This window comes from Poecilia reticulata, linkage group LG3, assembly GCF_000633615.1.
Source record: "Poecilia reticulata strain Guanapo linkage group LG3, Guppy_female_1.0+MT, whole genome shotgun sequence".
NCBI classification, from domain to species: domain Eukaryota; kingdom Metazoa; phylum Chordata; class Actinopteri; order Cyprinodontiformes; family Poeciliidae; genus Poecilia; species Poecilia reticulata.
Window position 1 is genome coordinate 26,274,211 of NC_024333.1, and position 10,657 is coordinate 26,284,867.

The 10,657-nt window shown below is 35.3% G+C and overlaps 1 protein-coding gene across 1 annotated transcript in view; it reads right to left on the reverse strand.

Moving 5' to 3' along the window:
* The window catches only part of lrrc49 (leucine rich repeat containing 49), a 34,568-nt gene extending 30,703 nt beyond the window's left edge, over positions 1–3,865 (reverse strand). The window contains 7 exon segments of the mRNA XM_008405525.2: positions 760–967; positions 1,821–1,911; positions 2,073–2,261; positions 2,890–2,959; positions 3,371–3,436; positions 3,566–3,689; positions 3,775–3,865. Coding sequence (XP_008403747.1) covers positions 760–967; positions 1,821–1,911; positions 2,073–2,261; positions 2,890–2,959; positions 3,371–3,436; positions 3,566–3,658 — 717 coding nt within the window. The 5' untranslated portion in view covers positions 3,659–3,689; positions 3,775–3,865.
* Between the last annotated feature and the right edge of the window lie 6,792 nt (positions 3,866–10,657).

Genomic DNA, 10,657 nt, shown 5'->3' on the forward strand with positions numbered 1-10,657 from the left:
TGATAGCTGTAATTTTTGTTGTGATAAATCCAAGGTGTGGCAAGCGTATGTATTAAATCGTACTTAGTCAATACCTTTTAGAACCACTAATCTAGGTGTGTTAYACTCTTCATTTTTTGATGATAGATTAATCAGTGCTCTGTGAGAACTTCAAAGAGTAAGATATTGTTTTATAACCCAGCCCTATTTCAAACTTTTCCATACTTTATCCCTAACCCGTCTGGTGTTTTCAATTACATTCATGATGCTGTATATTCTCTAATGTTGTCTAGCWAACCTCAAAGACYTTCACAGAACAATTGTATTTACACTAAAATKWAATTAYAYATAAGTAGGACTGAAGGGAATGAATATATRTGTGTGCCTTACGTTTCAGATTTTTATTTGTAAAACATTTTGTATCTTTTTGTTTTACCTCTCAGTACTGAACTAGTTTTAATTGGTTCATTATGGTGAATCCCAGGAAAAAAAATCCAAGGTATTTTGTTCTAATGAGAAAAAATGTGAAAATCTTTTTGGGGGATGAATACTCTTGCAATGCAATGCAAAATTAAAATGTTCAGTAACATAAAACAGTTGTATTTTCTATTTAACCTACTTAGTAAATACTAAGACGTTCTGCATTTTACTTTAAACTGCARAAGCATTTGCTAGGTTATATATAACTTGGGCAAATTCAACAGTGTAGCACAGTTATTTTGATATCTTATACATTTTAAACAGTCTAAGATCATATTTATTGGCTCCTATTGTGATGACCAACCTGTTCTTCCCCAGCATGAGAACCTGGAGAGAGCTGAGATTTTCAATACCATTCATATCAGAGATGTGATTATCATGCAAGTTCAAGACAGTGAGCTGCTGCAGATGCGACAAATGCTGGATCCTGGTAATTAGATTGTGCTGTAGGTTGAGAAGTTGGAGTTCTTCAATAAAACCCACTTGAGGGAATTCCTCCAGGCAACGCCTGGATAAATGAAAGAAATATATTTAGCCAGATTTGGCATCAGCTTTTACATTCAGTCATTAAAAAACAAAAAACTTCATTTTCCTTCACTTCCAGATTCCAATGATCTGATACTTCACATCACATTGTGGTTGAAAGAATCTCTTGAGTTCATAGTTATTTGTTGGACACTGAGCACAGTAATTCAAAGAGACGATGCTGCTCCCTGGTGGCAGCCTAGGATATGTTCGCCATAAGCTTTTATCAAAAAATGTGAGTACATCAAAAAGTGAATATTATGTTAATTTTTCAAATGCAAACTGAAATATTTAAAGTGGTCATGTTTGTTCATTTTGCAACTTATGGCTTAATGAAACCCAAAATACAAAGGTTTCTCTGACTCAGTAGTAGAGTATCCAACCATATTAAAGTTGAGCAGAAGGAAAAAGTGTAGTAGAATATGCAGAGGAAATGGTGGCTAACAGAGGTACAAAGTTCTCTTTTCAGATGAAACTTTATTTTCAGAGACTGATTTTTAAAGTTTTCATTGTCAGCAATAATAATGTACGTTTGCTGAATGAAATTAAATGACATTACTTTCAGTACTTGAATTGCAATAAATTTCCAATGATATGGTAATGTATAGAGATGTGCCAGTAATTTCTGCAAATTACATAAGAGGAAACCTGACCTGATTAAACTCAGCAAATAACGGACGTGACAACAATTTGAGGAACTGGCGGTGAAGGTAATTAGAGCTGCAGAGGGATTTAAAATCAATCACTTCTATAATTTAGAATGACTTTCAGCTAAATAAAACACATCAGAATGAGAATAGCTCAATATTAATGTTGTTGGAAATTTTGAAGAGTACCTGTTCAAGTCTATGCGATGAAAACTGGCAKCAGAAGTTATCTGGCTGCAGGTGAAACCTGAAGAAGCTCTGTAATTAAACCCCTGAGAACCTAGCAACAAACGCATTAAAAAAATCAAATTCTGTATTTTAATAGCATCTAATCCAGCTACATAAAATATGCAGTAAATTTTATAGGTACAGTCTACAAACATGCTGGAGAATTTATAATTATCTGAATGAGTTTTAGAGAAAACAATTTGTTGCATTTACCTACTGGCTTGAGATGCTTTAGACACATGTGATGGCAAGTGATCTCTGCACTGTGAGGCATTCTGCTTAATCTGCCTCTAGCTTCATTTGGACAGTGAGAAACTGGAGCAGCACCAGATAGCCGTACTAACTGCTGGGCAGAGTTGTCACTGCCAACTCTGRTGTTATTGTTGGAATGTAACTCACTTTCTWCAGATGACACAAAGCAAAATGTAGAAAACATGAAAGGGTTTATCTCATGCAACCTCATATCAAATCACATACAGAGAAGTTTCTATGTCAATACATTAGGATGTCAACAATTTATTTTAGTGACTGAATTCAAAAAGAAAAATGTATACATAACTTGATTACACACAGAACAATATATTTCAAGCATTTATTTCTGTTAGTTTGAATGATTATTGCTTATTTACAGCAAACAAAACCACAAAATCTTATTTAAAATACAAAAAGGTTATTCTATGCTCTACACAGTCAATGATGTATGAAGGTAAGCCACAAAAACCCATTGCTGAAGAAGACRACTGTTCACAGAGTGATGTATCCAAACATATTAACAGAAGGCTTAGGAGGAAAACGGCGAATATGCAATAGGCCAGTCTACCAAGAAATTTATGAGAAATTAAATGCTTCCCTCTGCTGACAAGCTTTATGGTGATGCCAACAGAACTTGGCACCTGCCTAAACTGATAAACTGTCTACCTGCTCTTGATAATAAACACTGTGATTTTTGGCCAGCAAATTTACCTGACCTAAACCTCAGAAAGAATCTTTTTGCATTTTTGGATTTTGGAGGGAAATGTACAAAGCTTACCTGGGTTAGAATCACCAGCTGTTTGTGTGGTGCTGATGTTTGTTTGTTTATTGAAATCTTGAGAATCAGACTGAAAAACAGTAAACATAAGTTGTCACCWGRAACTAAGCTCTTAAAAAACACATGCAATACTGAAATAAAAAGTACTTCCAAGAAAATAACAATARATGGCCGTTTGTGCAAATGATTCAAGCAGTGACTAATAATTTGACCTTTTCAAAGTATTAGTACGTTTTCAATAGTACTGTCTTATTTAAAACAACCCACCTTTCCCATTTCAAATGAACTTTTTTGTGTTTAACAGAGAAATAAAACTGAAAACACAATAACAAACATCTTTCAAACTTTATAGTGAATACTGTCTAGTTTACTCTGCTAATTAATTTTGCATCATTCAAAGGCCGCAACACGTGATTAATTTATTACTGTTTTAGCCCACTAATCCAACATATGTATCCCTGTCATGTCATTACTTACTTACCATCGTTTGCAGTTTTCCCGCAACCAGTGTTTTGGCTGTCATCAGGTGCAACTTGCAGCTGTTGATCTACACAAAGAACCAGTTTAGGTTGAATTAAACACAACTATCGCTATCTTTTCCACAGAACATAGCTTTAGCTTATTTAGCTCATATTATTATTGCAAAGGGCAAAGTGTTACAATTCATAGTCTTTACCATAGGAGTAAGTMGAAGGCATTTGTCGCTGACGTTGTTGTGCTGTTTTCTACCACCGCGTCTGGTTTTCCCGTCAGTCAGCTSTGACTCCATTACTTGTCCTGAAGTTAACTTCTAAGTCTAACTTTGACCGAGGAAAACAATTTATTATTATTATTTTAGAAACGGAAAAGTAAGAYAAAGGCCTGTTTATTTGCTAAAATAAATACCTGAAGCGAAAAAGTCCTGTTTCTTAGAAGCTGTTACCATAGCGACAGGTGCATTTGACTTCCGGTGTAACTTTAAAGGCCTCCTTGTGGAAACAAAGGTACGTCCCCTAAAGGTTAGGGCCATTTTATTTAGCTCAAAAATGGCAATTCAAATATAATATACCCACCCACATAAGAAAGAATTAAGATACCTAATAGATAAGACTTATTTTGACTCTAGGCGACTTTAGGCAAGGCAACTTTATTTATATGGCACCTTTCAGCCAGACAATTCAAAGTGCTTGTACAACATACAAGAATATACAAAAAAATCATGAAAAGCATATTAAAAGTAAACAGAGTAAATATTACAAAATTTTAAATATAATTTTAAGTGAATATAATTAAGAATTTTAAGAATAAATAACTACAAGTAAAAGGTTTTTAACCTTGTTTTAAATAAACTCAAAGTAGGAGCAGTCTTACAGTGAGCAGGAAGCTTATCTCAGAGTGTTGGAGTATAAAAACTGAAAGCTGCKGAAACACTAATTTGTTTTTCTGTACATACAGTTATATATGTATATATGTAAGGGCTTACAGTCAGCTATATTATGTGGCACCAAAAGTTAATTATATCATACAAATTTTAGATGTCATCTTTTTGCCCTTAATGTAGCTGTCTAGCCCAGGTTCATGACAATCAGACAGCATCGCASCTCAGAACTACAAATGGGATCAAATGAATTGTGCCGTTTGTTTTCAGCCCCTTTTTACCCAGGCAATAATAAGCAGTTGCTGGGAACAGACAAGTGSAGATTCATCAAAGGGACATCCCACACACTGCCWGTCACAATCTATTCATRAAGCCCAGGCTGACACATGTGATGGGAGGAGATAATCAACTGTATGACTGACVGCACACGATAAACTAAAATGTCAATTTTATCTTAATATTTTTGGATTTGCTGCATAAATTTAAGAAGCTTTTAAAACAAGTGCTCAATAAAAGGCTTTTTTCCCCCTGCAATCAGCTTATTGAAAGGGTCCTTGTGCATCCATAACATTTTTATACAAAATGCTGTACTGTTTATCATAAAAATATGCACACTGGGTTTTGTTTTGATCAGTAATAAAAATKTAAATATAAATGGGCTGTTTTAACACCCCCAGCTCTGATTTGTTGGCAGTAGCACAGCATGGATCCTGCTGAGACTGATTGAAGACATTTGGATGTAAGAAAAAACAAGGTTGTTATTTATAGATATTTTCATAACTTGAGCTTAGGTAAAGCAATATCACAAACTTTTATTTGACACTGCTGAAAGTTATTGTGTTAGTGTTAGTACTCACGCTGCATAGATCCACTGAGTTCCCATTGCCTCAGTTTTATGGAAAAAAGCCAAAGTTCTTAATGTGAAACATTTCAATGTGAGKAATTTTAAGGTCAGATGCCAAGACTTGYTTGATTTAGACAAGCAGTTATGTTCAAGGCATGCCTTTAGGAATTAATTTGATACAATACTATTCAAAATGCTAAAAGTAAAGGGTTTAGTGGGTATTCTGGATTTATTCTCGTCAGTTGGTGAAGGTATTATCAGTTATTAAATTATATGTTTACATTGAATCTCTATGAAATAAATAGGATGAAGTGGGTTTAAATTTTCTCTAAAACAGAATTTAAGGTGACAATTTTCATTAGATGATTGTAAAAAGCTCTTTCACTTTTTGTGTTCGCAAACATTTTAAGCCCAATGCTATCACAAGATGAGAAAGATAACTTACTCTGCCATCTAATGAGTTTCTCTTTTTATAGGGTTTCTCTTTTGATCTTATTCTGATTTCACTTCTGCATTTCTTTCTATGGGATTTCTTAATTTTTAAAATTCATATCAAGCTAAAAATCGTTGATAATATGACTCTCTAAAACCACTTTGTTCCTTAAAAAGGTTTATTATTCTTAAAAAGGGTTATATCCAAATCTAATATGAATATAACTCACTTGACAACTTGGGTTAATTCTTATAAGCTTTCATGACTCTTTTGTGCATAGCAAAAAGAAATTATCATGTTGAGGTTTGTAAAAGACCCAAGATAGTCTTTGTGGTCGTGAATGTTTAATAAAAATAAAGAACAATTTGAAAAAAGGAGATTTGTATAAGAAACAAGCACAGAGTAGGTAACAGTAGAATAAATGAAAGAGGGGGGCTTAAATACTGGGAGTCCTGATCGCTGGATGAGAAACAGATGGCTCATTGGAACTGGTTGCAGGTGTGAAGGAAGAGCAGGGAGTAAACAGGCTGAGGGAATGAGACTAAGAAACATGAAGGAAGCTGAGGAGAAAGTAATATGCGAAGGAAAATGGTTTACACTAATAAACGCAATAATGCACAAATAATATAATGTAAGAGCAATCAAAGAAGCTAAATATGACAGGTASTTTCCTTAGCAAAACATGTAAAACGTCTGTAAAGATTTTGTTAAAACTTTTGGTTTTGATGTGCGTCTTGATTGTYATTCTCCCCCAATCTGGCCATTGTTTACCAGAGGCTCATGTCTACAAGCAAAAATGACAGAAGTGATATTTTTACAACATTTTACCTGGTGTAATTTAAAATATTTTTGTTCACATTAAGTTGTTTTTYCTCTTTTTAARCCTGACACAGAACAGATTTATCAAACCATGGGACTGACTGTTTAAATCGTGAAGGTTTTTCAGTGTGACAGGTAAGGTTATTAAAATGGCACTCACTCTGATGTCCATCCCGAATTAGTGTCTCACACTAAGCTTGATTTGCTGCTTATCCGACAGGCTTCTCTGGTTTTACTGAGTCATTGTACMATGTAAACCTTTGTTAGTGTCTGTGGGATTGCACTGCAGTACTTTCAACTCAACGCAAACGTCAACACAGCATTACACTGCAGTATACCAGGCASTCTCAATTTGTTTATGTCGAGGATTTTWWAAAAAAACACAATTTTCAAATGAAAAACACTGTGATATGTGGCATATGTGCGAGTTGAGAAAGGATTGATTAAAACACTAGAATGTCATTATGCATGTGCATTATAATAAATGATGCATGAGAGACTTGAAAAAGTATTCTGTAATTTTAAACAATATTATTTTAAGATAACGCTTTATCCCATTTTTATAAGCTACATTGCAACTATTTTTCTCAATTTAATCATAAGACATTGTAGAACCAAGATCTAAGGTTTATTTATATAAATTAGTGTAAATGACATTTTAAATGCTAACTGGTACCTAATGTAGAAAAATATCTGGAAAAGCTTCACAGGTCAACATTGATTGCTGATTGTTGATTGCTAAAGATGTAAGAAAAGTTAAGGTGGTCACCCTAAGAAGAAATGGGACTAAAACAAGAGGAAGTGGTGTTAGAAGGTTCAGTATCATCGTAACAGCACTGCCTTTGTTCCCTTTCAAAGTTTCACAACTAATCTTTACAGTGTACAGCTCAAAATATCTTAGATTTAATATTTTACCCATTAGAACTGGTTTTCTCCAAGCCCCTTCAAAATAACCTAGCGAGAATAAACAGTTTCAAAAATATTCTCATCCTTTTAAAATAATGGTCCAAGTCATTTTGTGCCATTTTATTTATTTTTGCCTATGGGAAATAATCGTCCTTTGGTAAGAGATGTTTTTTGTTTTGTTTTGTTTTTTTGCCAAAATCACCTTTGGCAAAAAAAAAAATTACTTCGTTATTTTTGGAAAGTGATGACTTTAGAAAAATATTGCAAGGTGAATGCCCTAAAAAGCAGTGCATTAATGCCTGTCACTATCTGTTAAGCCTTGAAAGGGAATCTTATCATTTAGRWAAACAACTAGTCAACTGYCTTCTGATCAGTTATCATGTTTGAAGTGATAGCTTATATRAATATAAAAATACATGTAAATGAGGTGTCTTTATTAATTGGCTGTCTTGCATGACATTGGTCTAGTGGTGTGCTACAGGTACGTAAGTGTGGACTGCCAGTGAGGTTCTGAGGCTGGTGACAAAGGAAGAATCTCARAACCCACCAAAGCTCCTTCTCCACAGGCGTGGCTCTAACTGGTTCTTCCTCAGTCAGCTGCAGCCATGTGTGGGTCCTCCCAATTTTTTTGGAGCCACCTCAAGGGTTCTATACAAGCTGGACCTCGCAGGGATTGCATGCAAGAGATTTGATTGGCAGCAGATTACATTTGATTACCCCGTGGAACCTGTGACATAGTATTTTGTAAGATGGTGACCTGCATAAAGATAATTCCATGCTTGAACCTTGATGTCTAAAGCTTTTTTATCAGTTGTGGAGGTGTCAACTGGACAGGACCAGTCAAAGTAAACAAATATGCTGAGATACGTATTTCAGAGAAATGACATTAGAAGCAACCACAGCTCTGCGTGCTCACATTCCTTCCCACGTTCCTGCCCATATCCACTCCCTAGTACAGGATATACTGCCAATGGAGACACACCCAACTTGACTAGAACAGAACCAGATTGTAACTGTCCAGAGAGARAGATTTGACAATGGAGAAGGGGCTCAAGAAAACTTGTCCAGTTGGGTCAGAAGATAGGTCTGATCAGCCTTTCAAAAACTGGTTGCACCACATGTTTCGTTGTGTTTGTCTGTTTTTGTGGAGTGCTGGTCATTTTTTCACGTTGTACTTTTGTTGTTCTTGTCATTTCCTATTCAACAATGCGGAATCTACTGAACTAACCATGCAAGACATTTATATCTACTAGAAGAATGTTTTGTACCTGCTGGCAATTTAGGATAATTGCCGGCAGACAATAAATCCTATTCATTGTCTACTGTAATAAATGCATGCATATAACTCAAACAAACTGTGAGGTCTGGGATGGGCAGGGTTGTCCACTTTCAGCCTCTTTTTTCCAGTTATCATGAGGGATACATTATGAGACTGAATGAATTTTGACTCAGACTGATTAGTTTATGAAGTGTAGAGTATTTTAGAGTAGCTTATTCAGTTGCACTRATTTAACTGATTAAAACAAAACAAGGCATGCCAAGAAATGACGTGAAAGTCTTCAAACAAGCCGGCAGGCTGTCACTTGRTTTGAGGAGATAAGTAGGCAGCAATCACCTAAAAGCCTGTAGGAAATTTGCTGGAAGTTACTTTATTACACCCAAATCCCTCTCACTTTCTTTCCCACCATGTTGCATTGTACACAGGCTGGAGCAGTGTATGGCATGTGGTGCAGAAAATGACTCAGGCTGCCCACCAGCTGCGAGCCCAGTTTGGCAGTGGGGAGGAGCAAAGCTACTTCATGCAGAGCTGGCAACAGCCAACAACACCGGTGTGGGGGTTGTGTAGCCATAATGGAGAGAAACAATGTCAAGCTGTTGAAATAAAGTTCAGCATCAGATTTATTGGTCATGTGTGTGACACACAACAGGAACTTTGCTCTCTCAAGTAGCACAATAGGATAAGGAATAAAAATTTTAAAAAATGAAAGAAGAAGGTAAAATAAATGTAGAAAAAAGGAAAAGTGCAAAGGTGAATAATCAAATCTGTACTATTCACTGCCTTCCACATAACAGAGATAAGGGTCACRGGGTTAACCCTCCAGGGTTGCAAARACATCCGTATCTCATTTAGGCAATTCTRAAACGCAGTGCTGTAAAAGGTATTTGCCTTCCTGAAGACTTCTTCTGTTTTCCCTTTTTGTCCATATTTAAATCTGACTGAGATGTKTGGAATTACCTTATAAAGGGTGTCGGTGTAAAAATAAACCTTCCAAATTTCTATGCATATCCAATAAAAGACTGATGGGAATGGGATTCTGACACTGTGATCGAATTTCCCTTTAACACAAACACTTGACAGCAGTTGTTTCCCCTCAAAAGTGGCCAAAACAGTCAATAGGCTTACAGARCAATTACTTTTATGAGCCAGGTTTCTTTGGATTCTTTTTAAATTAATTAAATGAAGTTAATTGTGACAGTACAATTTATTTGAAACATTTATCAGAGGGCAAATACTTTTTACAGCAACAGATGGAAGTTGGAGTCATGGGGGATCATGGAAAACCACCAGACAGATTCGAAAGGTGCTAACTATTAGTGCAAACGCCTACACCTCTGCAGCCACAAATCCATACATCGATCAGTGTTCAATACCTGCTTCATCTCACAGGGTCTCAGGAGGGGTTCATGTCTATGTTCTCTGTTCCAGATCAATGTAGAAAGAAATGTGTAATTATACACAGGAGACGCCAATGTAGCTGGAAACTTTCCACAGAGGAGATGATAAACTGATCACATTAAAAAAAAAGGGACAAATATATCTCAGTTAATGATATTAATATTACAATAATTTCTATTGGCACATTAAGTGGTATAACGATCCTGTTTCCTAATATATTGTATAATTATGCATTRTTAAATGTCAATTCACCATTAAATTTAACCAGTCTATTTAAATGACTTTATCTTTGCATCAGCCATTACTATGTACAGTTCAGTGCGCATCARTGTATTTTTATAGAAATTTTAAATTATTCTTAAGAAAAAAACATTAAAGTTTATAAACAGCATAGAAATCTTCTTTTTAAATTACAGAGATGTGAACAAAATAGCATACCTTGTAGCAACTGGWGTGCTTTTCTTTAACGCATGGATGTATTCAAACTTGTTCAAACRTGCTCAAATGGAAGACAGCAGCTTATCATTCTAGTGGGGAATTAAAAGAGTTTGCCAAATAATCTAAAATCAGACATTTAATTTTTCAGAAACAGTGTTTGTAAGTAAAGGACATTCAAAACAACTGCCTRTATGTCCTGCTTTGGAAATCCAAGCAAGTTTACATGAAAGCAGGCCACAACATGCTAAAAGACGACTTCAAAAATGTAATCACAAATCAGGGTGTCGTAAAAAT